This window comes from Mauremys reevesii, linkage group 4 (assembly GCF_016161935.1).
Source record: "Mauremys reevesii isolate NIE-2019 linkage group 4, ASM1616193v1, whole genome shotgun sequence".
Lineage (NCBI taxonomy): Eukaryota > Metazoa > Chordata > Testudines > Geoemydidae > Mauremys > Mauremys reevesii.
The window spans coordinates 128,673,952-128,701,002 of record NC_052626.1 but is presented as its reverse complement, the minus strand read 5'-3'; the positions used below and the strand labels follow the sequence as shown (position 1 = coordinate 128,701,002).

Here is a 27,051-nt window from a genome sequence, read left to right as displayed (position 1 = left end):
GGACGTGAGTCTGCAAAAACCAGCATACTGTTCACAGACACGGCAGGCAGGCTCTGCTCAGGATTCCGGGGTAGGGGAGTTGTTTGTCGACAGTGAGGTGCACCGGCAGAACTGTATGTGTTAAATGAGGGCCAGCAGGGAATAGTGCTGGTCAGGACTGAGGGGCATTGGTAGCGCTGTGTGGGAGCCCAGGACTGGAAAACCAGGGCGTGTTGGGGGGAGGGTTAGGATTGAGGGGCATTGGTAGAGCTGTGTGGGAGCCCAGGACTGGAAAACCAGGGCATGTTGGGGGGAGGGTTAGGATTGAGGGGCATTGGTAGAGCTGTGTGGGAGCCCAGGACTGGAAAACCAGGGCGTGTTGGGGGGAGGGTTAGGACTGAGGGGCATTGGTAGAGCTGTGTGGGAGCCCAGGACTGGAAAACCAGGGCGTGTTGGGGGGAGGGTTAGGATTAAGGGGCATTGGTCGAGCTCAGTGGTAACAGGGTGCTGCAGACCAAGAAGGAGGTGCACCAAAAGAACTGGTTGTGGGAAGCTTGTACTGAGGCTGCCTGAGTGATTCTAACCTCCAGTGCCATCCATCTGCACTGAACACCCAAGAGTCTAAAATTCAGGTGGGTGTTGATATATAGGCCTAGGCAGGAAACATGGTAATTGCTGCGTTTCTGCCTCCACCACGATGCTTGTGCTGGGTCTGAGTCTGGAGAGAAAATGAGGGGGAACAAAAACCAGTCACCGCTGCAGCTGTCCGTTTGCAGCAACAATATGGAGTGGCAAGTTTGCCGCACTCTGGCCCAGGAGGCCTGGGGTCTTAGAACTTGGAAGCAAAAATGAATCTCCGCTGATCTGACTCCCCTTTGAAAGGCATCCATCAAGCGCGAAGGGAGAATTATGGATGAGAGAGCCGAGAGGAGCATTAATGAAAGCTGCTGATCTTCACCGCTCCACGTCTGTCCAGACCTCAGCAAACCTTGTCAGGTACCTGGAGCCTGCTGCAGGCGTGCGTCCCTTCTGCTGACCCCCACAGTGGGGTAACATTGCTCAGCAGGTGTGAGGCTCACGCAAGCTACATTGCTAGAATGGCAGGGCTTTTGTTTGCAATCAGCTGAACTGCTCTGGTCCACAGGGATTGGGGTCTGATAGAGCAGTTGTCTGGCAGTCAGGACACCAGGATTCTAGGGGAGGTTCTACAAGGAGTGTCAGTGACTGTCTGGCCAGCAAGATCTAGGACGTGGGCTTAGCGGGCCTAAAGGAGGAACCTTAGGAAAAGTGCAGCCAGGGGAGAATGTTTGGATCCAGTTGGCACTGGGAGTCTCAGCATTTCCAAAAATCACACCCGAGGTGTCTCAGTTTGGGCTGTTGAGACAGCCACAATTGCTGTCCACTTGTGAAAATTTTGACCCAAATGACTATCTGATGCTTTCACTCCCCCTCCTCCCCAAGTTCTGCATTATTCCATTCCTGTCACCAGTCCCGCTCTGGATCTGGTCACCAGTTCAATGTTAGCCTAGGACAGTAGTGATCAGAAATGGAGCGGGCCGGTGGCTGTCTGATGGTCCCTATTTGAGATGAGTTGACTCATATCCATCCTGTTCCTCAAGAATGTAGGCACCAGTGTAAACTGGTATTCTGGCAAAACACAGGGTTAACGCCTGTACTGCTGTGAAAAGTACCATGGGATCTGTAATCACCATGACTGGTCAGGATCTTGGTTTTAAATCACACTGGAAAATGGCAGCCCCCAACCTGTATGGCAGCCCCCAGGGCATGCTGGGGCATTGGTTTTCTATATACCAGGGGCGAGAGTCAGTCTTGGCCTATCCAGTCTGCTACCTGCTTTGTGACCAGATAAATGGGAGATGTTTTTTCATGCAAAATTGTCCTTAGTAGCCAAAAGAGAGGAAGAGAGGCAGGGAAAATACGAGAGCGAAGCAGAATTTTTCCTAACCGGGTGGGTTTTCCAAAGCTGCCTGCCAGACAGGGCTCTAACAGCCTGGGGAATTTTGGAATTCTTGGCCCTTTTGGATGGAAATTGCATGTCCTAGCAGCCAGGCTCACTCGCAATCCCGCCCCGCACCCTGGCTGTCTCAGAAGAGAAGCTGAGGAGTGAATGGACACCAAACTCCTTTCTGTCCCATATATGGGGCTCCCTCCAGCTCAGTTTGAAACATAGTGTCAAAGATCAGTGCAGGTGAGCTAGTACCAGTGCTAATCTCTCTCTCTTAGGTGCTTATACAGCCCCTTTACCGTCGTATTTGTGCACCTCACGATTTTTAGTGTATATCTCCTCTCCACACCCCCGTGAGATAGGGAAGTGCTATTAACCTGGTTTTACAGATGGAGAAACTGAGGCACAGAGTGACTGGGGAAATGACTTGCCCATAATCACCCAGCCTATCAGTGGCAGAAATGGGAATAGAACCCAGGAGTCCTGACTCCTAGAGCCCTACAACGGTCTCAGACAGGCTAAAGGTGGGATTCACAAAGGTATTTAGGCACCTAACTCCCATTAATTGAGTTAGGTGCCTAAATACCTTTGTGAATCGCACCCTGGGTTGCCATAGGTTTCCCAGGAAATCTATGGCAAAGCAGAGAACTGCAGCTGGGTCTCCTGAGTCCAGGCTAGTGCCCTAATCCGTGGGCCATCAGCCAGGAGTGCACTGTCTAAGTGCTGTCAACCCTCATGCCTATTGCCAGGGCTAAAATCCACAGGAGCGATGATTATAAAGCAGACACCATACCGCAGCTGAGCCAGAGGATGAAGTTCTAAAGCTGCCTTGAGCCTCGTCTGAATCCTTGTTAGCAACTGGAGTTCACAGCCGGGAACAAATCTGGAGCCGGCCTGAAATCCAGAACTTGTGGTCAGGGGCGGGGAGATGAAAGTAGAAGATGATGCCAAAAAGGGGACCGAGCAGGGAGGAGGGACATGTAACCGGGGTGCCATGGGGTTGCCCGGCCCTGCCCCCTTGTTGCGATAGGGCCAGATGTGGGTGCTCCCCCTCTTGATGCCAACTGATTGACACATCTCCAGTTCGCGAGGCGCCTGCCAAGCCCTTTCCATAGAAAAATGGATTATTCTACAGTCAGATTAATGGGCTTTCATTTTGCAAAACATCTGTCACCGTTAGTCCTGGACAGTGAGCGTGAAATTAGTTTTGACTGCAGAAAGGCTACGTCGGTGTGTAATATGTGACTAACATTCCAACGGCTCAGGGAGCGAGCTGGAGAATGAGAATTACCTGTTGAAAGAAGACTGGGCCGCATCTATATGCACAGGGAGAAGGGAGCATGTGGATGCTGGAGGGGCATATATGTGTTTCTGTAGTCAGGTTTCCATACCATGCCCTTTGCAGGGGTATCTGAGCCCCCGTCTGTTGCCAATGGTATGTGCAGACGTGGGTTTGAGCTTTTGTTCCAAGAGGGGATGTGTGTAGTAGAGGTGTGTGGGCGGGAGGACTCTGCATCTCTCTCTTGCGTGATTCTAGGGCTTTCTAAAGTTTGTGTTTGCCACTGATGCCTTGACAAGTCGGCTTGCTATGTCTGTACTGATGCTGTACGGGGAGAGCTGTCGGTGGTTTCTGCCCAGCGATCCGTTGCACTACTGGAGTGTAGCTGACAACCACAAAGTGGCTTAGAGGAGTGGGGAAGTTTCAGGATCAGAAGCCTCATTTTTCAGATGGGGGAAACGGAGATACAGCAAGTGGAAAGCGGCTTGCCTGCAATCACACAGCCTGTCAGTGGTGGAAATGGGAATAGAACCCTGGAGTCCTGATGCCCAGCGCCCTGCAGTAGCTACCCAACCATGCCTTCATGAGTAGCGTGCAAAATAATACATTGTTTTCCTACACGCTGGCCCCTGAGATGAGGCCAGATAGAGTCACGGAGTTTAAGGGCAGAAGGGGCCACCAGATCATCCAGTCTGACCTCCTGTACATCACAGGTCAGCAAGATCCCCCAGCGCCTGCACCTTAAACCCAACAACGGAAACTAGACCAACCAATGACAGCCCTCAGGAGACACTGTTCTGTGCCACAGGCAGAGAAGAGAAGCGACTGATGTGTGCCTGTGCCCGAGGCCCCCCACAGTGGCAGGCAAATGATGTTCTGTGTTTCGATGCACACATTAACTATCTGTACCTCTGTCTTCTCCCACCCAAAGTATCCCATAATGATTTCAGTCCTGACTCCCATTCGATGCTCAAGTATCTCCCCTCCCATCTTGGTTTCCTCCTCATAGCTGAACTATTTCGATCTGACCGCCCCACCCCTATCCCCACTCCTCTGAAGTGATGAACCAAGCCCCGGGGATGCTAACCTGTTGGTGCAATCACATTCCCAGGGCAATGAAACCATTCGCACGCCAGCAGAACCCCTCCTCCCAGCTTCCCCCAGAGTCCACATTGCTGACTCCCATGGTGAAGTGACGGAAGTACTGATCCCACCCCAGCACTGCTAATACTCTGATAAACTGGGCACAACATAACACACCCTCATTCCAGCAAAGCGCTGGAGATGCCCATTTTGATTGGATGGATTGATCCCATCTCTAGGTTAAACCCAACAGCTCTTCCCCCGCCCTACCCCCTTCCAGCAGCTCCAATGAATAACATAACACAGGCATGCAGAGTGGAAGCTGAAATGTCTTGCGTCCTGCTCTGGAGAAGAGCTGGAGGGCTCAGTTTGGTAAGGGTGCCTTTCACCTCCGGTTGCCTCTTCTGTGCAAGCTCACATGCAGTCCTGCCAGAGCATTAAGGCACGTTGAGGTGATCATATGGGTGGGTGTGGGGGAAAGCTTACATGGCTGCTTCCTGTATTTTATATGTTTGTGCTGAGGTCACGTAAGTTACTGCAGGTTTATACTGGAGCACTTGAGACCTGTTCCTGGCCTTAGCCTGAAGACTAATCTCTGCCATGTAAGAGGTGGTTATGGAAAACAGATGCACCAAAATGCAAGATCCTTACTTTAGACAGCAGAAACCCTTCTCCATCTCATCCTTTCCCTTTATTCTCCCGTCTGTACACCCTACATCCTCTGTAGCCCTACTTTCCATCAAAACAGCCATCTTTAATGTTTGTATCCATCTCATTGTTCATTTGCTTGTTTGACCTTCCATCCCTCCTATTTCCTTCCATTTAGCCTTATCCCAGATCTCCATCTGCTCCATCCTTCCTCATTTCCAACCCCAATTGGTTGCTCCATCATCTTTTTATCCACATCCCCCCTCTCCTCTCAGTTGTCTTTGTCCCTAGTTGGATGCTTTTCAACGTAGAGGCAGTTGCAGAGGGGAGGGGGGATGAATGTGTCTGGGAAGGGGTTCGCAGGCCTGAGCGCGTTACCTTGTGTCTTCCAGATGTACATCCAGACCATGACGCTGACCATCTCGGTGAGCCTCAGCGCCTCCGTCTCGCTGGGCATGCTCTATATGCCCAAGGTGTACATCATCCTCTTCCACCCGGAGCAGAACGTCCCCAAGCGCAAACGCAGCCTCAAGGCGGTGGTGACGGCCGCCACCATGTCCAACAAATTCACTCAGAAGGGAGGTTTCCGACCCAACGGAGAAGCCAAATCAGAACTGTGTGAAAATCTTGAAACGCAAGGTAACGTCCCCTCAGCTGCATGGCCAACCTTCCCCGCTGTCAAGGAAATGGGGCCAAGGCTCCTTGGTGGTGCGTGGGCTGCCGGTGGGTGACTATGGCTGCTCCATTTGACTCAGTGAAAAGGATGAGCTTGTTCCTTTGTAAAGCACGTTGCGGGTGACATTCAGCCCTGGGCAGAGGGGTCAGCACAGCGACTAGGCGTCCCTCCAGCCCTCAGAATGAGAGAAAGTGCTGCGTAGGGTTCGTGTGGCTCTTCGGCACAAGGAGTGAACTTCACCCTGCACGATACTGCATATTAGCCTAGTCCTGCTTCCATGGAGGTCGAGGGGCATTGTGCCGTTGGCTTTAACAAGAGGAGATGGGGGGCCCTGTACCAGGCAGCTGTGAAATCCAGGTGTAAGGACACTGAGGAGTTCTGAGGTCTGGAATTATGGGCCCAAGGCAGCTCCCATTGAAAATCAGTGGAAAGACGTCCACCGACTTCGGGGGGTGTGGGGGGAGCGAGAGATAAAAGAGCCATGCTTTAGTGGATTCCATCATCCCCAGACCCCCAAGGCAACGGCCTCAGTAGCTAGAGAGGGGGTGCAAGTTTCAGATCTGGGTCTAAGCCTCCCCAGAATCCAGGTGCAGGGAGTTGGTTTGGGCTGCTCTCTAATTATAGCCCCATAACTGAAAAATGCCTTGGCTGGTTTTAATGTGTGAGGGTATATAGATAGGTTTTAATTTTCAGATGTCTTCTCTCGCCCCTCCTCCCTCTCCTGCCCTTGGAGCCTGGAGAAGCAGTCAGTCAGAGCCCCTGCCTGACGCTCTGATAGAAGAGCTGTCCAGCTGACCTGTCCTGAAGGGCTCTGCCTGGGTTTTCGAAGCTGCATTTGTATTTCCCATGTTTGCATACTGGGGCTTCACAGCTTTCACTGACTTTTCGGAATGCCTCAGGGAGCCCTTTTGGAGCCTGCCTTCACGTAAAATCCCCACAGAGACACAAGTAACCTGTGGTGAACTACTGAGGTTTGGGAGGGTGGATGGTCGCATGGTGCCCGCGCCATGAACTGCAGACTCTGTGTTTTTAACTCATCAAACCACAGAATCATGGATGCTTGAGGTGGATAAAATGTGTTAGATCATCCAGATTATGCCCCTGGTTCCCAGGTGGGATTGTTGTCCCCACGCATCATAAAAGCCACAACCATAAATTAAGACTAGCTGGCTCCTTTTGTTGCCAGTCTCCAAGGACTAGATGATCACAATGGTCCCTTCTGGCCTTAAAGTCTCTGAGTCTGAGACAGATCAGGCCATGGGATGAGCTCCCCTTTAGAGGCGGTCCCTGCGGGTCAGGGGTGAGGCACTTTGGTGGTACAGCGACGTGGACGCTATGCTGTGGACAGAGGACTCCAATCTCCAGGGCTGTGAATCCAGCACTAAATTCACTGCATTTCCGGTTTTCTCCCGGTGGGCTTTGTGCCAGAGCCCTGCAGGGCAGGTAGTACAAATCAGTGGTTCTCAACCAGGGGTACACGTACGCAGAGGTCTTCCAGGGGGTACATCAGCTTATCTAGATATTTGCCTAGTTTTACAACAGGCTACATAAAAAGCACACGTGAAATCAGTACAAACTACAATATCATACAGACAATGAATTGTTTATACTGCTCTTATGCTATACACTGAAATGTAACTACAATATTTACATTCCAACTGATTTATTTTATATGGTAAAAATGAAGGAGTCGGCAATTTTTCAGTAATATTGTGCTGTGATTCTTGTATTTTTATGTCTGGTTTTGTAAGCAAGTCGTTTTTAAGTGAGGTGAAACTTGGGGATACTCAAGACAAGTCAGACGCCTGCTAGGGGTACAGTAGTCTGGAAAGATTGCGAGCCCCTGGTAAAAATTGACTTAAAAAGGCAGAGAGGGGAGGGTGACATTGTAGCAGATGAAACACCAAGACTGGATCTGGTTCCTCGTTGTTTCCTCACTTCCTGATTGATTTTGAGTGCAATGTACTTGAGTCAAAAAGCGATCTCTAAGGCCCTAATCCTGCAAAGACATACACACGTGCTTAACTTTTTTAACAATGTGGATAGCCCCACTGAAGTCAGTGACTTAAAGTTAAGCACATGCCTAAGTCTGTGCAGGATCAGAATGTAAGGTGTCACATTGGGAACTGGTCCGTTTCCTTAAACTCTCTTAAATCTCAAGCTTGGGACTTGCCCCTGGCCCTTTGGGAAATCGACAATTCATCAGAGCTAAGAATGGTGTTTGGTTTGTGTTACCTGTGTGAACCCCCCAGGCAAATCATTGGTTGTATATTTCACATAGGTTTGTATTATTCAGATTGGTGTTATTTAACGTGTGTATCACGATACCACCCAAAAATCACAACCAAGCTGAGTCCCATTGTGCAAGGTGCTGTACAAACACACAATGAATAGCCTTCCTTTCTATTGTCCATCCCTGTTCTCTCTCTTTCTCTTCCTCTTCTTTCTCTAAAATACAATAGTCAGCAGAGAGAGAGGTTGGCCAGTGGTTAGGGGTCTAGCGTAGGACACCTGGGCTCAATTCCCTTCTCTGCCACAGATTTCTTTTGTGACTTTGGGTTAGTCATTTAGCGTTTCTGGGCCTCATTTTCCTGCCTGTAAAATAGCTCGTCTTTACCTCACCGGGGTGTTGTGAGGACAAATATGTTAAAGATTATGAGATATGGCCCCCATCACAAGACGCACAGCACAAGAGGCTTCTATCCTAATCAGGGCTTCTGGCTGCTGCTGTAATAATCTAGTCATTTTTCTTAGTCATTTATTACTAGGAGTGAATGGGTCCAGGCCGCAAAGATGATCTGGGTTTTACACTTCCCAAATTTCAGGGGAGTTTGGATCCGGGGATTTAGTTCTGACCCACCTCTAATATAGAGGTGCTCTTGCATCCGACGAAGTGGGTATTCACCCACGAAAGCTCATGCTCCAAAACGTCTGTTAGTCTATAAGGTGCCACAGGATTCTTTGCTGCTTTTACAGATCCAGACTAACACGGCGACCCCTCTGATACTCTAATATCAAGTAGTTTAAATGATTGGCCAGTTGTCTTCCTCTGTTGGTATGATTGGACAGCATTGTAAAAACAGTTAGGCAACTGTGGGAGCACTGCTCGTTATGCTGACCGGTACTGTTTCGTTGTTTCCGTAGACGCCCCGTCTGCGTGTATTCACCAGTTGTCTCTTGTCATAGATTGTCCGTCTTTGGGGCATGGACTGTCTTTTTGTTCTGTGTTTGTACAGCACCAAGCACAGTGGGGGTTCTGGTCCATGGCTGGGGCACCTAGGGGGACTGCAATACAAGTAATAATAAAGTTTCTGTGTTCCCATCTAGGCCCCCTGTAGGTTCAACGTGCCTGCAGCATTTTGTTCCTAAACCCAACAAATACATGGGAAGTAGGCAAAGAAAAAAAAATTGGTATGAGTTTGTTTCCATAGCAACCCTCCCTCTGTTCTCCCCTGGGATGGGATCCCAAGAGCGCTCTGAAGAATAACAAACCGAGGCTAATCCCAGTGCAGGGGCTGATTGTCAGCAGAACTTCAGTGGGAGCTTGGGGTGGGTTGTGTGTGCGCTTGATGCTACTGAAAGCCAGAGCTTCCTGCGGGAAGACTCCTGGACCTGGTTCTTCCCTGTGCTGCACCTCAGGTCGCCATTTACATGAGTGCAAAGTATGTAAAATGCTACCCTGACTGCAAGGCATAGCAACTTTCTGATTCCATAGAGATTTTACACTCGGCAGAGGAGTGAACGGTGCAAGGGAGTGCAGGGGAGGGCAGAATCAGGCCCTCTCTCTTACTGTTGTGTTGTGCTTGCCCCTGCGGGCTCGCTGCTCATAACCATGCTCATACGGTAGAGGTGAAGTCTGAGCACAGGCCTGGGAGCTCGGAAAGCCGGAGTTGTAATCCCAGTTTTGGCACCGATTCCCTCTGTGACCCTGCACAAACCACATAACTTCTCCCTGCTTCTGTTTGCACACCTGTCATAGTACTCGGGTTCTGTGGTTAATGTTGGATGGCGCAGTGTGGAGGACAATCGCTGTGTCCTTATTGCCAGTGTCGCTTCCTTGGAGTGATCCATGGCCTCATATACGCACACCCTGTTATTGTCCACCGAGCCGCACACAGTGCAGTATGGAGACTAGAATTCACCACCTTTGCCTCTGAAATTAGCTCTCTAATTTCTAAGGCAAAGAAGAACCCACATGAGCCCTTGTAGCTCCTTTATATCCCGGCCAACAGAGGCCGAGACAACCACCAACTGATACACAATTTAAGGAGGACTGCCAAAATCCATCCAGTCATGGGCAGCATAACACTAACCCTCAAGCCGGCTTGGTTGTGTCCTGTCAGACCACAGAGCTGCTTGTGTCTCCCTTATTATAAATAACGGATGCTCTCATTGTAATGCCAGGAGCAGGCCTGGAGCATTCCTGGAGGTTCCCTGTCATTCCTGGCAGGAGATAGAGAAGATTGCCACAGGTGCCTGTCACCTTGCCTCAGACTTGCAGGCAAAGCCATCAAGTGGCATATGGGCATATAGTCAGGGAGCCCGGGTCGGTTATGCCCCCCAAAGACCCCACGCTTGCACCGTAACAACCATGCTCAGAAAGACAGGGCATCCCCCACTTTTGATCTCACGTGGTCCACTCTGTTCCTGGCATTTCCCAGCCCTCCAGTGGGCCCCTCCTATGTCTTTATTCCATAAAGATCATTGTCAGCTAAAAATAAGCTAGAAACCTACTAATGTTCTTGCTTTGTAAGAGATGCATTATCCATCTGTTCTGATACTGCAGATACACGGGGAAAGCCAGTAACGACTGCCCACCAAAGGAGCTGTTATAAACATTATGATCATTATGAACGTTATAATGTAGGGTACTTAGCATAGAGGCACTCCAAGAGGGCTGAGATTTTGTTGACCGATAGCGTGGCTGATCACTTTGCAGTCTGTCTGTGTGGGCTATTTACAGTGGGCCAGGTTGGGACAAACCTGCATTGACTTCAGTGGGACTGCTTGGGTGAGGAATGGCTCTCCAGTGGGAGGAAAAGCTTCACAGCCTGGCCCAGGAGGATTGGGGAATGCAGCCAAGCCAGATCTGCGCCTTTTTGGTTTGAATTTGCAAAAACAGGAGCTTTTGTGAGCGAGAAAGAGTCAATACCTGTGAAATGGGTAGAATTTCAAAATGTGACATTCCACTGGGGCAAAATTTTCACAGCAAAACATCCAGGGAATGGAATCTTCCCATGTTTAGGTGAAAAACCTGCCAATTCGCTAAAATTTCATGAGAGGTGAAATTTGTGGGTTGCAACATAACCAGGATAGAAACCGTAAATATGTTTCCATGCAATTTCACGGTTTGTTTTTCATTTCTATCTATCTATCTATCTCTGATGTAATGTGTCTGTCTGTCATACCTGCAATATCTGTCTACCTACCTCCCCCCTCTCTATGTGCTTTAAACAGATCTATCAACAATTTTTGCCCCTCTTTGGGTTCCGTTATCTGTACCTTCTTTTCTCCATGGCTACTGCCCATTCCCCTTCCATGTTAGAGTCTGAGAGGAGGCTTGGCCAGGATGCCTTAATTAGTGCTAACTGATGGCAGAGTTGTCCACGTGACTTCCCCATGAGTGGTTTTGGATTGGTCCCAAGTTCCCCTTGTGCTCAGACATCTCTGATCTTTTCTTCATGCCGCCGCGCCTGCAGCGACCAAAGTCCCATAGACAAGATTTGTTTTGTTGCAGTAAGGGCTGTTCTGTTCTGTTCTGTGTGGTTTTGTATCCCTCTCATCACTGAGGTATCAGAACTCCTTTCAATGGACTTCTTCTTTGTTCTTTCCTCTGTCCACCTTTGACTCCCTCCACAGTCCATTTAACTGGTTTGTGACTCATCACCCGCTGCAGAGTTCCTTTGGCTTTTGTGCCTTTCTCTGCGTTCTTGCCTGTACAAAGGACTAGGAGATCCGGGGGTTGCAGGAGCTATGAATTATCACAATATCTGACTCCAGAAGCTGCCTGTCCTTTAGTTCTCAGCCTGCATCAGCAACAGGAGGATGCGCAAAGTGTGCATGATCATGTCTCCCTCTAGTGGCTCCTCTGTGTATTACACTAATATCTCGGATCACCCCAATCTGGATCCTCTGAACTATATCAATTTGGGGCCCAAAGTCACTGGACTACGTCTCACTATTCAGCATTTGCTCCTAAGATGTTGCTTTTCCATTGGGTTGGCCTGACTTACCCCCTTTCAGAGATGCTATTGTCAGAGCAATAACAATACTTAGCACTGATATAGCCTCTTTAACTCAAGGATCTCAAGGCCCCATACAATCACTTTGTAAATAACCCTCTCACCACCCCACTGTGTTAGGTAGTCAGGTACCTGTTTAACAGAGGCAGCGGGAGGTTGACTCTCCCCCAGGCTATACAGTGCATCAGTAGCAGAAGTAGAAATAGAATCCAAAAGTCCAGACTCCCAGTGCCTGTTCTCACTCCTATCCCTGCTCCCTCTCAGCTCTTCCACCCCCAAACCATGCTGATCTGTTTTATGGGGGGGCTGTATTATGGAAACCAACCAAAAGCTGGGCCCCATTGTACCCTCTGCAGACCCATAGTAAGAGACAGTCCCTACCCCAAAGAGCTGACAGTTTAAATAAACCAGACAGAATTATTACCCCATTTTACAGAGGGGGAACTGAGGCACAGAGCGATGCAGTGACAGGAGCCAGGAACTGATCCCAGTTCACTTCCCTCCCTATGCTTTGAGGTGGTGGGCAATGGGAGCCCCTGCCAGCTGTATCTGTCAGCCGGCCGGTGGAAGCACACAGCAGCGAGAGGCAAGGCTCCGTTCTGCAGCATCTCAGGTTCCAATGCGTCTTGCATTTGGAATGTGGGTGCTCAGCCTGAATAGAAAGCTGGCACCGCGGCGTGTCAGGGACAGTCTCAGGAAGCCGATTGCATTATTAATTTGAGGGACGGGAGCGACTGTAGAGTTGTCAACCACGGGAAGGGAAGGGCTGTTTTTCATTCTGTCACTGGCAGGTCACGTATCTTTAAATAAACAACAGAATAAATAATTTACAGGGCTTGATTGCAAGCAGATTGGCTATGAAAACATTGCAGCTAACAAATAGCGCTGTCAGCTCTAATTTCTTATGGCCCATCTAATTGTTATCTGAGGATAACAGCGTCTGAAATCTTCAATAAGGTTCATTTGTCAAGGATGCACCGGCACCGGGTGGAGGGGTGGGGGAGAAATAAATAAATAAGTCTCTGACTGCCACAATCTGCCGGAGCTGCTGGAGGGAAAGGGCGAGGGAATCCTGGGAAGGCTGAGAGGGAGCGAGGGCCGGATGGACGCCCCTCAGGGATTAATTGCCATCATGTATCTCAGACACCGTAAAGCCGCCAACCAGGGGGCAGTGATATCAGCACAGCCCTAACCATGCACAGGGTGGGGGAGGTCATGGGAAATCACTGTGGATAAATAAGGAAGACTTAAGGCTGGGTTTTTAAAAACAATCTTTTTTTTTTTTAATGCATTTACAATATGTGGGCACAGAGCATAATCTGCTCTGATCATGCAATTGGGATGACTACGAGCCTATCTAGACCTGGAAAGGAGGCGCTTCTGTCCGTCTATAGTACCTAGGTGTCTTCTGGTATCTAGGTGTCTGCCTGTCTGTCTTTAGTATTCAAGGAATTTCTCCCTCTCTCTGGTCTTGTCTAATCTGTGTATCTAAATGACCTAAACTGCACCTACAAAATGTCAGGAACCAAAATGGAGGGGGGGCTGTTTAAGATGGGTCTGAAAATGGAGCCTGTAGTCTGTGATCATCCTCTCCTGACCCTGTGCCCTGCCGTCACCAGCTTTGCCTCCCAGAGGGGCTGGGGGCAGGTGATGAGGGGGATTTGCTCCTCTCCAGTGTTTTACGGGCTGGAGCACTCATGAATTTTCCCATGGTGTCTCTGTCTTCTCCCCTCTTTGTTTATGAATGGTTGCACCCATTCACTGAGGATTATGGTGGCAAAATTCAAGGAGCCGGAGGGCTGCGCCAGATTTGCATATCCATTTACATATATACATTTTTAATCAGTTGTAAATGTGCAGGCCCTAATATTTACTTGTGTTCGTGGCAAGCGAGTGGGAACCAGCAGCAGCAACTTTGTGCTTTGAACCACCCCCAGAGTTTAGCTGGAGCAGGCAGTTGTGGGTCACACTGTAGGGCTCTCGAGGGCTGCATACGTTTACTGAGCTGCTAGCAGTTTAGGTTGCTGGGCAGCACAGGGCACATCTCTACCTGGAGATCTAACGCACTGGCCAAGCGTGTCTTTGTTCCCCACTAGTGGCCAGACCACGTAAAAGGTTTCTGAACATGCTAAGGCCACCACGCTGATAGACCTGGTTCTTTAGCTCAGGCAGCAGCCAGAGGGTTTTTTGTTTGTTTGTTTTTATGTAAAGGTCCCGGGTTCAGCCTCTGTAGACGAGCTGTCAGGGGAAATGAGGCCATGTGCTGGCACCCACTCACATGCTAGCTGGATCCTGAAATTGAGGTGATCCTGGTTATTGAGTGAGTGGGGAGCTGCACCCTGACTTTACCCTACTTGAGGTTGGTTGTCCTGGGACAGGGGAGACAGCACTGAATCTGAGCTGCGTGGGGTGATACAAGCCCCCTGCTCTCCGTCTGCGTTTGTACCCTCCCCTCCTTCCATCTGACCAATTCCCGCACTGGCACACTCCCCCGCACTGCTCAAACTCCCCTCAGCGTTAAGGCTTTGGCTTTAGACTCCCTGCCTTGGCTCTGGCCATTACTGCACAAGCCCCACCTCTGCCAGAGCTTTGAAACAGATCAGAAGGAGGATGGGAGGCTGATGCTCAGGCTTTTGAAACTGACAAAGGAGCGGGAGGCTGGTCCGCTAGCTCTGATCTTCTTCAAAGGAAGGGTCAGCTCCAGCTGGAGCTATTTCCCCTTAAAACTGTAATTGAGGGCTCGGACCGGGGGCATATTCATATGAAAGTAATCTCACTGGAGAGGAGAACTCTTCCACAGATCCTCTTCTAATTAGAATCCCTCTTGAAATACAGAGCAGGTCACACACTTCATCCTCTCTCTCTCATATCATTTACAGGACAAATAAATAGCCTCCAGTTTGTTCCATAAAGGGATCTGTTTACAGTGCCACCTACATCCCTAGCTTTTAAAGGAAGGGGTTTGAGAAATGACCAGATCCCTGGCTGGGGTAAATAAATCAACATCACTCTGTCCAAGTCAGTGCAACTCTGTTGGGTTACACCTGCTGAGGATCGTGCCCAGAGTTGCAATAGTCAGAGCCAAACTCCTTCCAAGTTTGGAAGTTCAGGTTTTGGTGCCGTCTCCCATGCACTGGAGATGGATCAGAACCAAAACCATGGGTCCGAGCTATGGATCTTGACCAGGTTTGTGGGTCTGGTGCTGCTTTCACTTACACCAGTTTAACAATAGGGCAACATCATTGATTGAAGGGCATTATTCCTGCTTTACACCAGTGTCAGTCAGAGGAAAACCAGGCCCTCCATCTCCAGAATTGTCCCAGTCAAAACCCTGGATCCAAACACTGCCGAACTAACAGATTGTTAGCAGTGTGGGTCAGGGACCATCTCATTGTCATGTGTTTGTACGGAGCTTCACACAAAGGGGACTTGGCCTCTAAGCAGGGCCAGCGCAACCCATTAGGCAACCTAGGCGGTCACCTAGGTTGCTAAAATTTGGGGGCGGTGCCCGCGGCTGCCGGATCTTCGGCCGCCCCGGTTGTCGTCGGTATTTCGGGGGCGGGACCTTCCGCCGCCTAAGGTGCCAGAAAAGCTGGCAGCGCTCCTGCCTCTAAGCGCTGCCATGAAACTTGGGGGTCCAGAATCCAGATCTAAATCCAAATGGTCCTAGTTTTTGTGACTTTTAGTTTTGATCTCATGAGCAGTCGCCGTCCCCGCCCTGCTCCAGATAAGGTTTGCACCTGCTGTCTAAGACCAAACTCACCCTGTTTGGCTATATTGGGAACTCAGCTTGCAATAGCAGAACCTCTCCCCGAGCATGGCAGTTCCTACGGCTCCCTGCAGGATCTCTCTCTCTTTGTCTCTGGTTCCTTCTGACCCGAGGGCTGCTTGCCTCGTCTCTCCCCTGTGTTGATGGAGTTACAGGCTTCATCTGCCACCACGAGGCAGCAAAACTGACTCCCCAGCTGTAGGCAGGTCTCTTACTCTGCTAGCAGGGCAGCTCAACAAGCGAGTCACGCATCCCTCAGCTGGGTCTCACACCCTGCCACCCGGTCAGAGGCCTGCTTTCCAGCCGAGTTTCTCACACGCAGCTCGGACCTGGGCCCATTTGCAATACAGGTCTGGGTGCTGTCTGCAAAATTTGGTTCCAGACGCACCTGGGAACTTCCCCAAAGTTCAGCTCGAAAGCTCTGATCCAGCCCCTCTCTAGTCGCGATGTTCCAGACCTGGGGAAAACCCCCTAAGCCCCACCCTGAAGATGGAAGTGAAGATGGACCCCGGGGTCAAAGCACATGGAGTTTGGTTCTTTCAAGACCAAATCTCAATTTTCAGGGTATTGCAGAAACCAAAAGCGCCCCCCGAGCTTTGCCTGGCCCCAGAGATGATCCCACAGAGTTACAGGGCTTGCTTCTCAGCTACCCCCTTCCTGCTTCTGAAGTGGAGAGAGGGAAGAGCAAAAGTGGTTTTAAGCCACTTTTGTGCCCCCCCCACCCCTATTCTGGGGCCATGTGGAGCCGTGCCCAGCTCCTGGTGTAAATTACAGCAGCCTCTGGGCCCTGAGAAGCGGAGAACGGCCAGACTGCCGGGGATTCTGGCCATGCCCCTGATCCATCCCCAATGCTGGGCGCTGGGAGCAGGCTAGGGTAGCACCCTTACACCATCTCTATACCAGCTGGAGCGGAGCCGAAGGGTGGGGGGAGGCGGTTTCTCAGGGATCCAATTTTACCTATTCAAGCCATCAGAGCAGCATTAAAGCTCCGTAGAGTAACTGAGAATCTGGCCCATGTGTTCACACTGGAACATCAAAGGGGCCAATACAGGAAGGATGGGGAGTTGGGGAGGGGTGGGGGTTTCTCTGTCCCCATGAGGTTAATCTGTTACCATAAAAGAGGCAGGTTCCCACTGGGAAATGTCTATTTAATTACGAGTGACTCACGCGAACTCCGGCGCCCTGAGACCAACCTGGGAAATCGTTTGCCTTTTCTTTGGAAATCACTCACAGTTCAATGCGTGCTGCCCCCGGGGGGGGAGGTGGGGAGAGAGGTGAATTGCTCAGGACGAGCCTGATTGTCCAAGCGCAGCTGCTCGCTCACTTCTGACTCCGGAGTCCAGTTCTGCTGCGCTTGCTGGAGTGTTTGGGGAGGGGAGGGATACGATGGAGCCAAGGATTTGCCCACTCTCCACTGCTGCCCACTCACTCCCTGCGCACCTGCACAGGAGTGGGAGGAGCAGCTGTTTTCATGCCCCATCTCCGTGTGATCTTTGGTAATGCCAGTGGCTCACACAGGAGAGTTAGGAGCTGGGTACAGCTCCCTCCCACCTTACTCTGCCCAGCAGGCCTCACAACGAGCAGTATATTGGTTCTTCTAGTGGGTCTGCTCCAGCTTCAGTTCTCATAAGAGCCTAAATCTGAGATGAGCTTTTCTGCTCTGGCTGGTAATATTAATAATCTGATGTAGCACTTTACAGGGCTTTTGATGATATTCATACATAGGCGGTGCTACTTCTTGTTCTGTTTGTCCAGCCCCTAGCACAATGGAGTCCTGGGCAGTGAGTGGGGCTCCTAGGCGTTAGGGTAATATAAATGAGAAATAGCAATATCCATTTTCAAAGCACCTCACTCACTTTAGCTTGTTAATAACAGGGCCCTATGGGTTAAAAGGTATTTGGGTGCATGGCCTCTTTAAATGGTTGGCTAAAGCTGCCGGCCTGGACTCCTTTTAAAACACCCTTGTCTTGGGGGCTTGGCCTAAAACTAAGAGACTGATGTTCGCTGAAGGAGTTTCGATTCCTGGACTTTTGTCATGGATCAGCACTTGGAGACCAAGCGGCTCATTGTCAGAGGTGCTGATCCTATTGGGCCTGATTCTCTGCCGCCCTCCCACCCGTGCCTAGCGGCAGTGCCGTAACAAGGGCGAGGCGAGTGAGGCACTTGCCTCAGGCGCAAAAAGCCCAGGGGCGCAGAAAGTGGTGGAGGATAAAAAGCCGCTGGCAGGCACAGAGATATCTATAACCGAGGTGATCCCCCACCCCGTGCCGCCCCTGAGTGTCCCCCGGCCCTGACTTGCTTCTCCCCGCCACTTCAGCTCTGTGCAGCAACTGCTGCCGCAGGGTCCTAGTGTCCCCTATCTCACTGCTAGGGCAGGCTGACTGTGAGCCTGCCCTTCCCCCCTCAGACCCTTTCATTTTCCAATGGGACCCTCCAGCAGCACAGCCCCCCCTACCTGCAGTCACCGTTCCTGCCCCATGCTGGGCAAGGAGGCAGCCCCATCCCTCACCCCCAGTGAGGCTACAGTCAGGGGCAACAGCAGGGGAGGAGGCGCACGCAGCACCTCCTGGCACCCACCATGGGGGAGGCGAGGGAGATTCCTGGACCTGAGAGGGGCCCTAGAAGCACATGCAGTGACAGTGGTGGGGGTGAGTGTGCTGCTGGGGGGGGCAGGAAAGGGGGACTCCTCCCCCAGAGCTCGCTGCTGCCGGCAGGGAAAGGGCTAGGGGGAGTCCTCCTCTCTGGCCCCTGTCCCGGAGCAGCCTGTCTGCACCCCAAACTCATCCCCAGCCCCACCCCAGAGCCCACACCCCCAGTGAGAGCTTTCACCCCCCCACCACACCCTCAACCCTCTGTCCGAGCCCTGAGCCCCTCCAGCACCCCAAACACCTCATCCCCAGTCCCAGACAGAGCCCTCACCCTGACTCTCACCCTGACTCCCCCCCCACTCCAAACCCCTCATCTGCAGCCACAGCCCTCACCCCTGCACCCCATCCCTCTGCACTCCCTCCCATCCCCAAACTCCCTCCCAGAGCCTGCACCCCAATCCCCCTCCCAGAGCCAGCAGGGTACAGTTCTCTCGCACGGTGTGTTGCTGTACCTGACTACGCAAGGAGCAGGTGGGCTGAGAAGCGGGCCCATTGACTCCAGTTGCCATTCAAGCTCCACTCTCCTGCAACACAGGCCGTTTGCCTAAGGCACTCGCTCTTCTGGGTTTGTTGTTTTCTACCCCCACACGGATGAGCCGCCCCGGTGTAAGGCGGAACCGCCGCTGGTGCCACTTACAACTTGATGTGAGGGGGTGGCAAGTTGTGCGCGGTGCAAGCCCTGAGTTGCCTGGGTACACTGTGCCTGCATTAGGGGTTTGCACAGGTGTAACCTCATTGCCACAACTGCAGCCAGTGCACGTTTCCCTAGTCTAGCCAGACCCGAACGCCCAGAGATGGCCCGATTATCTGTAGTCAGGGTTTGTTCAGGCAAGGCTTCCGAACCACCGGCTGCAGGAAGTCTGTCTCCGCTTCTGTGGGCTCCACCAGGGCTAGCATGTTTGCTGCTCACAAACCAGTGCCATGAGGATTACATACCAGCTGCCTCCTGCTGACTTGGAGCTCTGTGGCTTGAGATCCCCAGGGAGTCAGGCCACCTCCCTCTTTATCAGTGGCTAGAGTATATCTCGGGATCCCCCTTCGTCCTGTTTCCCATGAAACCTCCATCCACTCTTGCCTTAACTCCCTCCACAATCACAGGCATCTGTTCTGGATGCTCAACTTATTCTTTCCCCATCTTCGGCAGCCCTGAGACTCCACCCTCTGCATCCTGTGTGGGGCAGGTGGGAGGTAGGAGGTCTCTCCCCTGCATCTTGGGCCTTGTAGAACTGGGGCCTAATAGCCTGCTTTGCGGAGGTGCTGAATGTCTGAGACTCTCCTTGGGCCCAGCGGGAGCTGAGCACTTCTGCAATCTAGGCCGTGGCTCACTGCCTTTGCATGGAGCTGCAGAATTGACCCTGGATGCAGCTGGTTGTATCTCTGCCTGACAGTCTTCAGAGACTCATAGGTGCTGGAACTAGGGGAGCTACCGCACCCCCTGGCTTGAAGTAGCAATTACAACCCAAATACATGGTTTCCGCCTTCAGCACCCCCACTATAAAAATTGTTCCAGCACCACTGCAGAGACTGAGCCTTATCTCATATTCCCACCCAAGCTCTAGTGGCGTGAAGGTTGGTTCAAGGTCGTGGTATGGGAAGGCTTCATTAATGATACATATGTGGTTTTTCTCTCCTTCCAGCTCTGGCAACCAAACAGACTTACGTCAGCTATAGCAACCATGCAATTTAACTCCAGCTGATCATAACCACCCCGGGCTGAGTTGCTGGGGAGGAGGAGGAGAAGCCGGAGAGTTGAGTCGAATTGCTCATCACAAGAAGTTGGGGGGTGGGGAAGTTGGATCCGATTGGAAGAGGGCATCGCGGGTGCCTAATTCTACTGGCTGGGCTGGTGGACAATGCTGCTTGGGAAGATGGCCATTAACGTCGGCAAAAAAACCAACCAACCAACCAACCGTCAAAACACACGCCTCTTGGGAGGAGGAAGAGGAACAACCGACCAGAGTGCACGTACAGTCGGGCAGAGGTGACAGACTTTAATAAATCTTTGGGGGATTATTTTCTGTATCTTGGAAAAATAAAATAAATTGCAGATACCTTTTCCCTTTTCCACAATTTGTGAGATCGTTTGTGGTTGTGAAGAATTTCACTTTCTCTCTCTCTCTCTCTCTCTCTCTTTATTTTGTTCATTTTCCATTTTTCTTTTGTTCTCTTCTTCCTCTGCCTCTCTTCACTTTTTCTCCTACCAAGTTCTATGTGTTGCAAAAAAAAAATTAAAGATTTAAAAAAAAAATAAACAACAAAAAATTAAATAAAATCTAGACTGTGTTCAAAGTGCTGATTTCTATAGGTGGTACAATTGATGTATGTGATGACCATATGGATTGAATTATGTCTGCTTTATGTACTGACCAATCGAAAAAAAACCCAACAACCCCCCCCCCCCAAGTTCAGTGCCTGGATGTTTATGAATTATTCGATGAAAAGTGTAGAGCATGATCATTTTTATACGAGGAACTTTCTAATAAAAGACCATGGTTTTGCACTCAGCTTTTGTCTTTTATTGGTGCATGTCGATGGCTAGCTTAAGGGAGGCTCTTTGGCTTATCAAAAAGAAGGTGAAGAGGTGACTTGATCGCAGTCAATAAGTACCTGTGTAGGGAAAAGGTTTCTTCTATCAAAGGGCTCTTTAATCTACCACACAAAAGCAGAACAAGATCCAGTGGCTGGAAGCTGAAATGAGATACATTCAGGCTAGAAATAAGATGCACATTTTTAAGAGAGGTTTATTAATAGGGCTTTTATTCTTCAGGGTTTGTTAATTTCATGGCGGGGGGGTGTTGATAACTTTGAGATTTATGAAGCTGTCCAAAAATCTGGGAGGATGCAAGACTTTTTCCTTGTTTATTATATACATTGCTCATTATATCAGTATATACTGTAGTGAGTGGTTGCTTTGTAATGTTCCCTTGTGTACTTTAACACAGTATAGTTTCACCCAGCACTATGTTAAAATGCCATAGGGAACCTTTAGTGCCCACCACCAATAGGGGGACACACACAGATCAATGAATGCACCACACGTCTGTGAGCTCTAGAAATCACAACCCTGTAGTCTGTGTTACAAGCCCTTAGCTACAAATAACCAGTTCTAGTGTTTATCCAATAAACATTTTTTTTGTTTGTTTTTGTACTGGGTTTTTTACTGGGGTTTCTCCATTAAAACTGAAAAGCCATACAGTGTACCTAGGATGCAGTGGATTCTCCAGCATGTGAAGGCGTGAAATTCAAGATCATAGGTGGGATTTTAAAACGTAGCCAAGTGATTTAGAAGCATAAATTTCAATGGCTTTTGAGGGCACCTCTACACTTTGGTCCCCAGCTCACTGAGACGTACCCACACTAGCTCTGAGCAAGCTAGCGTGCTAAAAATAGTAGGTAGCCATGGTGGTGTGAGAGGGGCTAGCCCCCCCCCCCCCCGACTACATACCTGTCTGTGACACTCTGGGTGGACCCAGGCAGCTGCTTATGTTGCCACACAGATCAGAGCTAGCGTGGGTATGGCTCCTCGAGCTGGAATTTACACCTCCAGATGTACCCTGAGACACTAGGGTGGTTGCAACTCCCACCCTGACTCGCTTTCTGAAAGATGTGCTCCAGTTCAACCACCCATTATCACTCCAGGAATTTCGGAGGGAGGGTCCCTGGCCTGTGTTTTGCAGGAAGTCAGACTAGATGCTCATGAGGGTCCCTTTTGGCCTGGAAAGGAGTAAGGCGTGGGCCTTGACTGCACTAGTGGATTGAACGGGTTGCAGTTGAAGAGGCTCCATTGAAGTACAAAGCGCCTGATTCCTCTCTCATCCCAATGCTGAGAGGCCAATGATCGGTTGGGCCATGGAGACAGAGCCAGCCTCTCACAGGGCCGGCTCTAGGGTCGGGCGAGCAGTGTGGTCGCCTGGGGTACCAACTTCCAGCAGGTGTCACATCCCAGGGCTTTTTTATTTTTCGGCTCTGCTCTGATTGGACGTTTGAGGGGTTTCCTTGCTCGGCGGCTGCAGCAAAATGGCTAGAGCTGCTCCTGTCCTCTCACCCACGTGGGATTCCCTCAGAGCGGAGATGAGGCGTGCTGGCAAAGCAGAGCGGGAGCAGCTTGCCCTGACGCTGCCTGCTCTGTAGCCAGACAAGGCGTCCGGCCTGCAAGGCTGTCAACCGGCCCCAGCACTGGGATTAAAATGGCTCCTAATGGCCTTTTTTGCTGGAGCCCTGTGGGCAGGAGGTGCACAGGGAAATGGTGCCAGAAGAGATGAAGGAAGCACTTGATGTGTCTGACATGGCTCATTCAGCTAATCAGTGATGGCTGGTTAGCAATGAAAGGCAAGATTCTAAACACCAGGTTTAGAAAAAAATCACTCTGCACTTGTAAAGCTGACTGCAGTGACCCAAGAGCGTGAGGCCCAACCTCAGGGCAGACTGTTAAGAAGCCAGGCACAACCCCCAAATTGGCTCTGAGTGCTATACTTAGATTTCACCAACCAGTTATCAGGTGTAAACCCCTTGGGCACTGTAACAGCCTTAACATGGAGTGTCACAATCCCCATGGAGTACTTCGATCTCACGTGCCACCCAGGTGAGCCCACCTTTATGATAGCTGATCCCTTATGCCAAAAATCACAGCAATATTAAGGTTACTCCCAGTCCCAAAGGGAGTTGCTCCTTAGATCTCACACCAAAGACAACACCCATAGTCAATTTAATAAACTATCTAAAGATACGTTAAATAAGAAAAGGAAATGAGAGTTACTTACAAGGTTACAGCAGGTAAACATTGCCACACAAACAAGTTACACTCAAGCTTAAAAAAAACAAAACTTGCTTCTTATAGAAGCTTCTAATGGGGCTTTAGGGCTATCCCAGGCTGAGCACTGGGGATCTCTTGCTTATGCCTAGTAAACCTGGCCCCCCCAGACTCCAAGCAGCATAGAGACCCAGTTCCTTCTTGCTAGGGATTTTTATCCCCCTCCTCCCTTGTGCTCTGAACAGCAAACTCAACTGATGGAAGGAATCCACTTGCATGACTCCTCTTCATTGGGGGGAAGGGGAACCACAAAGGTCTTTTGTCCTCTTTAACATCCCATGATAATCTGTCTGGTGTTAATGAACCTTTCCCATTGGGCAGGATGTAACACCTTCTGTTGGAGACCAGCACGTCACACTAGCTAATGGCTCCCTCCTGTCTGGTGATTTACCCAGTCTCAGAGCCTCATAAGACACCTGCTCAAATATTACCTTACAATGTGAGACACAACTGCTATAAATGAGCTTAATGCATGCAGCAGTTCATAAGCATTCAATAAAGTGTAAAGACTAAACACATTCTAATTGTAACACCTATGTTAACAATACACACAGATGAGCCGGACCAACTACAGCTATGTTTTGATCAGCGTTCAACTGAACCATGCAGACATTGGCATGAGCTGGCACCTGGTCTTTTAGGGTCACAGAGCTCATGAAACCTGAGAGCCTAGTAGCACTGATTGTGGGCAGCAGCCGCCTGGGCCGCTTCAGATGGACTTTGCCCCGTCCTGAAGCGCTTCCTACGTGTCCAGCCCTGAGTCCCTGCACTGATGAATCTGCTCCCCCCACCCCAGCCTGCCCTGGGGGAGTTGCCCTTACAGGGCTTTGGGTGTTGGCTATCCTTGGTATGACTAGCCCCATCCACGCGTATTTATTATTTATCGGTGTGGTGCACACAGGAGTTCCAGTCATGGCCCAGGACCCCCCACTGTGCCTGGTACTGTACAAATACAGACCCAAGAGATGGTTTCCCCACCCCAAAGAACATGCCGCCTCACTAACCCTCTGCAACACCTGCGCGTCACGGCTGTTACATACTGTTAAAGGGCCATTTGTCATTTATTGACCCTTTTGAAACTATTGACAAAGGCAACACTATAAAGCGAGACCCAATGGCTAAGAGGGACTTGTTGACATGACCAGGTCACAGGGAGCAAATTGTTTGTGCCACCCATTCAGTGGGGCCAGAGCCCTTCAGGGTCTGTTTGCACTGCAAAGAAAAACCCAGGGCTCTGAGGCCCAGAGCCAGGGTCAATTGACTCGGGTAGGGCTAAAACTAGCAGTGCAGATGTTTAGACTGGAACCCCAGCACGGAGCCCTTTGCTAAGTTTCAGCACCCAAGCTCTAGCTCAAGCCCAAACAGCGACAATGCAGGTTTTTGCTTTGCCACCCTAGTCTCGTGAGCCTGAGTCAATGGACCCTGGTGGCAAGACTTGGCACCACAGGGCTTGCTTTGCAGCCTCACCAGTTTCTTGGAGAGTGGTGTGGGCTAGTGGATAAGGCTCTAGGCCTTGTGTTAGGAGTTATGGGTTCTAGGCTTTGCAATGTCATGCATTAGCTAGGTCTTCAGCAAGTGGCCTAATTTCTGTAGGCCTCTGTTTTCACCCCCATCGGTTGTCTATTTAGACTCTAAGCTCTTAGGGGCAGAGAGTGTCTCTCACTAGGTGTATATACAGTAGCTAGCACAGAGGGATGCTAATTTGGAAAGATGAGGATGGTTTACAAATAATTCAGGATTGCAGCGAAGGACTCCTTTTTGTGGCTAGTTTTATTCACACTTAATCAATCAGTCAGCTGTCAAATGAATTAGTTCGGCCCTGCAACTGAACCTGCCCACCACCTCACGCCCCTTGCGAACCAACGCTGGCCTCTCAAGGGAATGGCTATGCCAGCGTAGAGGACAGCACGAGGAAACCTAGGTCCACGTGGCCCCTTAAAGAAGCTCAGAAGTTGCTGCCATTGATTTCTCGGGATCCCTTCTCCCTTGGGGTGTCAGCGCCAGCTGGCAATTAATTAAAGACTAAACATTGCAAAGAGTTTGGGGGTGACTCTGCTCCTTGTGGCTCACATTCCTTGTCAGGCACGCTAGCTGAAAGCAGTAAATCAGCAGAGATGAAAGGGGACAGTGAGTTGGAGAAACAGATGTGTGGAGGGACAAAACCAGGAAAGGAGAGAGCTTTGCTCATATGACCACCACATGCCTAGAACCTATCAAGAGGCGATCACTTTATGCTAGCATAGATTCCCCTGGGCTGGGCCTGCAGCCTCTCTTTGCTGCTGCTTTAGGACTTGGGCCTGTTTTCCTGTCCTTCCCCAACATTCACATTGTCCTCAGTCCCAGGCTGGCCAGGGAACCTATGGAATAGCTGACTTGCAATCAGGCAGTGAGACTGGAGCATATGTAGCAATACCCAAGCTAGCTTTGATTCAATGAGATTGAAGCTAGCACGAATAGCAACAGCAGTAGAGCTGTGCGGGCCAGTCAGATGAGTACAGCCCCGGGGATGTGGCAGGGTTGTATAACCCCCTGCTGCCACAGTTTCATTGCTATTGTTATTGGCATTAGCTAAGTCAAAGCTAGCGTGGGGATGTCTACATGTGCTGCTGTTACACCCGACTGCAATGCAGCCATGCCCTAAATCCCAGCGGTTATAGACAGCTAGAGCTGTAAGCTCCTAATGCAGGAGGTATTAGGGACTGAGCGTCCCAGCCAGAGAGGCTCAATGGGGTGCTGGTGGCGCACAGCCAGGTGGATGCAGACACAGAATAAAGCAGCGCTGTTGCAAAGGTATCAAGCATGAAGCACTCACTGAACACCACGCTGCTATGGTGCAGTTGGTTCATGCATCGCTGCTTCCAGCTGGTTCACCGGTCAGCTTTTTCTCAGCTACTGCGGCCCACAGCTCTGTCTTTGAGCTCCACAGCCTGGCCCAGGTTGGGAGCCCCTTGGGCATAAGTGTTCAAAAGCATTGACATCCAGCCTCACTTTCAGGAGCTGCAATTGGCGCATTCGCACCTGTGGCCATTTGCACCCGCAAGTGGGGCCAGCCTACAGCGCTGCAGCCACAATACAACTCATACTTCAATTGCAGGCATTAAAAATGTGTGGGCAGGTGACCTGTGCCCTTTTACTACATGTGCTTCCCCAGGGCCCTACCTGAGGTGAGGGGCCCTTGCATGCGAGATTCCTACACCTAGTGGCACTCCCTGCCCCAAAGCGCTCACAGGCTAAACAGACATGACAGGCGAAGGCTGGGAGACTGGAAGGCTCATTATGCCTTTACATATGGGGGACTGAGATGCAGTGATGTGCCCAAGGCCATAGAGGGAGTCAGTGGCAGAGGCAGGATTGCCTGAGTCCCAGTCCAGTCCCTTAACTACAAACTCATGCCTCTGTAAAGTAGGCTCCACTGGCTTGCTGCCTGGCCTTGGTCATCTCTCTCTCTTGCTTTACCCAGCTACATCTCCTTTGTCCGTGGGGCGTCAGAACTCTCATTAGCGTGTGGAGACGCAACGTCACAGCTTGATACATGGCAGCATTTCCACTGCTGCACACGCTCTCAAAGGGCCCGTCCCTGGGCACAGGAGCCTTTTGAAAGGGGCCTTTAGTCCCTGTTTACAGTCAGCACCTTTTGTTACCATTTCAAAAAGGTACATGCAGTGCAAACAGCCTTTCTGCGAGTCAGGTTTATTAGCATTTTAATTATGTTCTCGCCCCGGGAGGGCTGCCTGCCTCCTGCATGACTGCAGCTTGTACACAAAGGTGCAATACAACAGTTTTTGATTTGCAAAGAATCCGTAGGCGGAGCAGTGCCACTCGTCCTGCCCGGGCGTGCGCTGTTCTTTCATCACAAGTGCTAAGAGCTACAGCCTCCCACACAGCGCCTCCTGCTGGGAGAAGCTGAGAATATGGTCTCTGCGGCCATATTTCTGCAGTAAACACTTAAGA

General features: G+C 50.6%; 1 protein-coding gene across 1 annotated transcript in view; it reads left to right on the top strand.

The window, feature by feature from the left end:
* GRM4 (glutamate metabotropic receptor 4) overlaps nucleotides 1–20,357 on the top strand; it is a 152,163-nt gene extending 131,806 nt beyond the window's left edge. The window contains exons 9-10 of the mRNA XM_039536416.1: nucleotides 5,348–5,594; nucleotides 19,928–20,357. Coding sequence (XP_039392350.1) covers nucleotides 5,348–5,594; nucleotides 19,928–19,977 — 297 coding nt within the window. The 3' untranslated portion in view covers nucleotides 19,978–20,357. The remainder of the gene's footprint in view (nucleotides 1–5,347; nucleotides 5,595–19,927) is intronic.
* The last annotated feature ends 6,694 nt before the right edge of the window (nucleotides 20,358–27,051 follow it).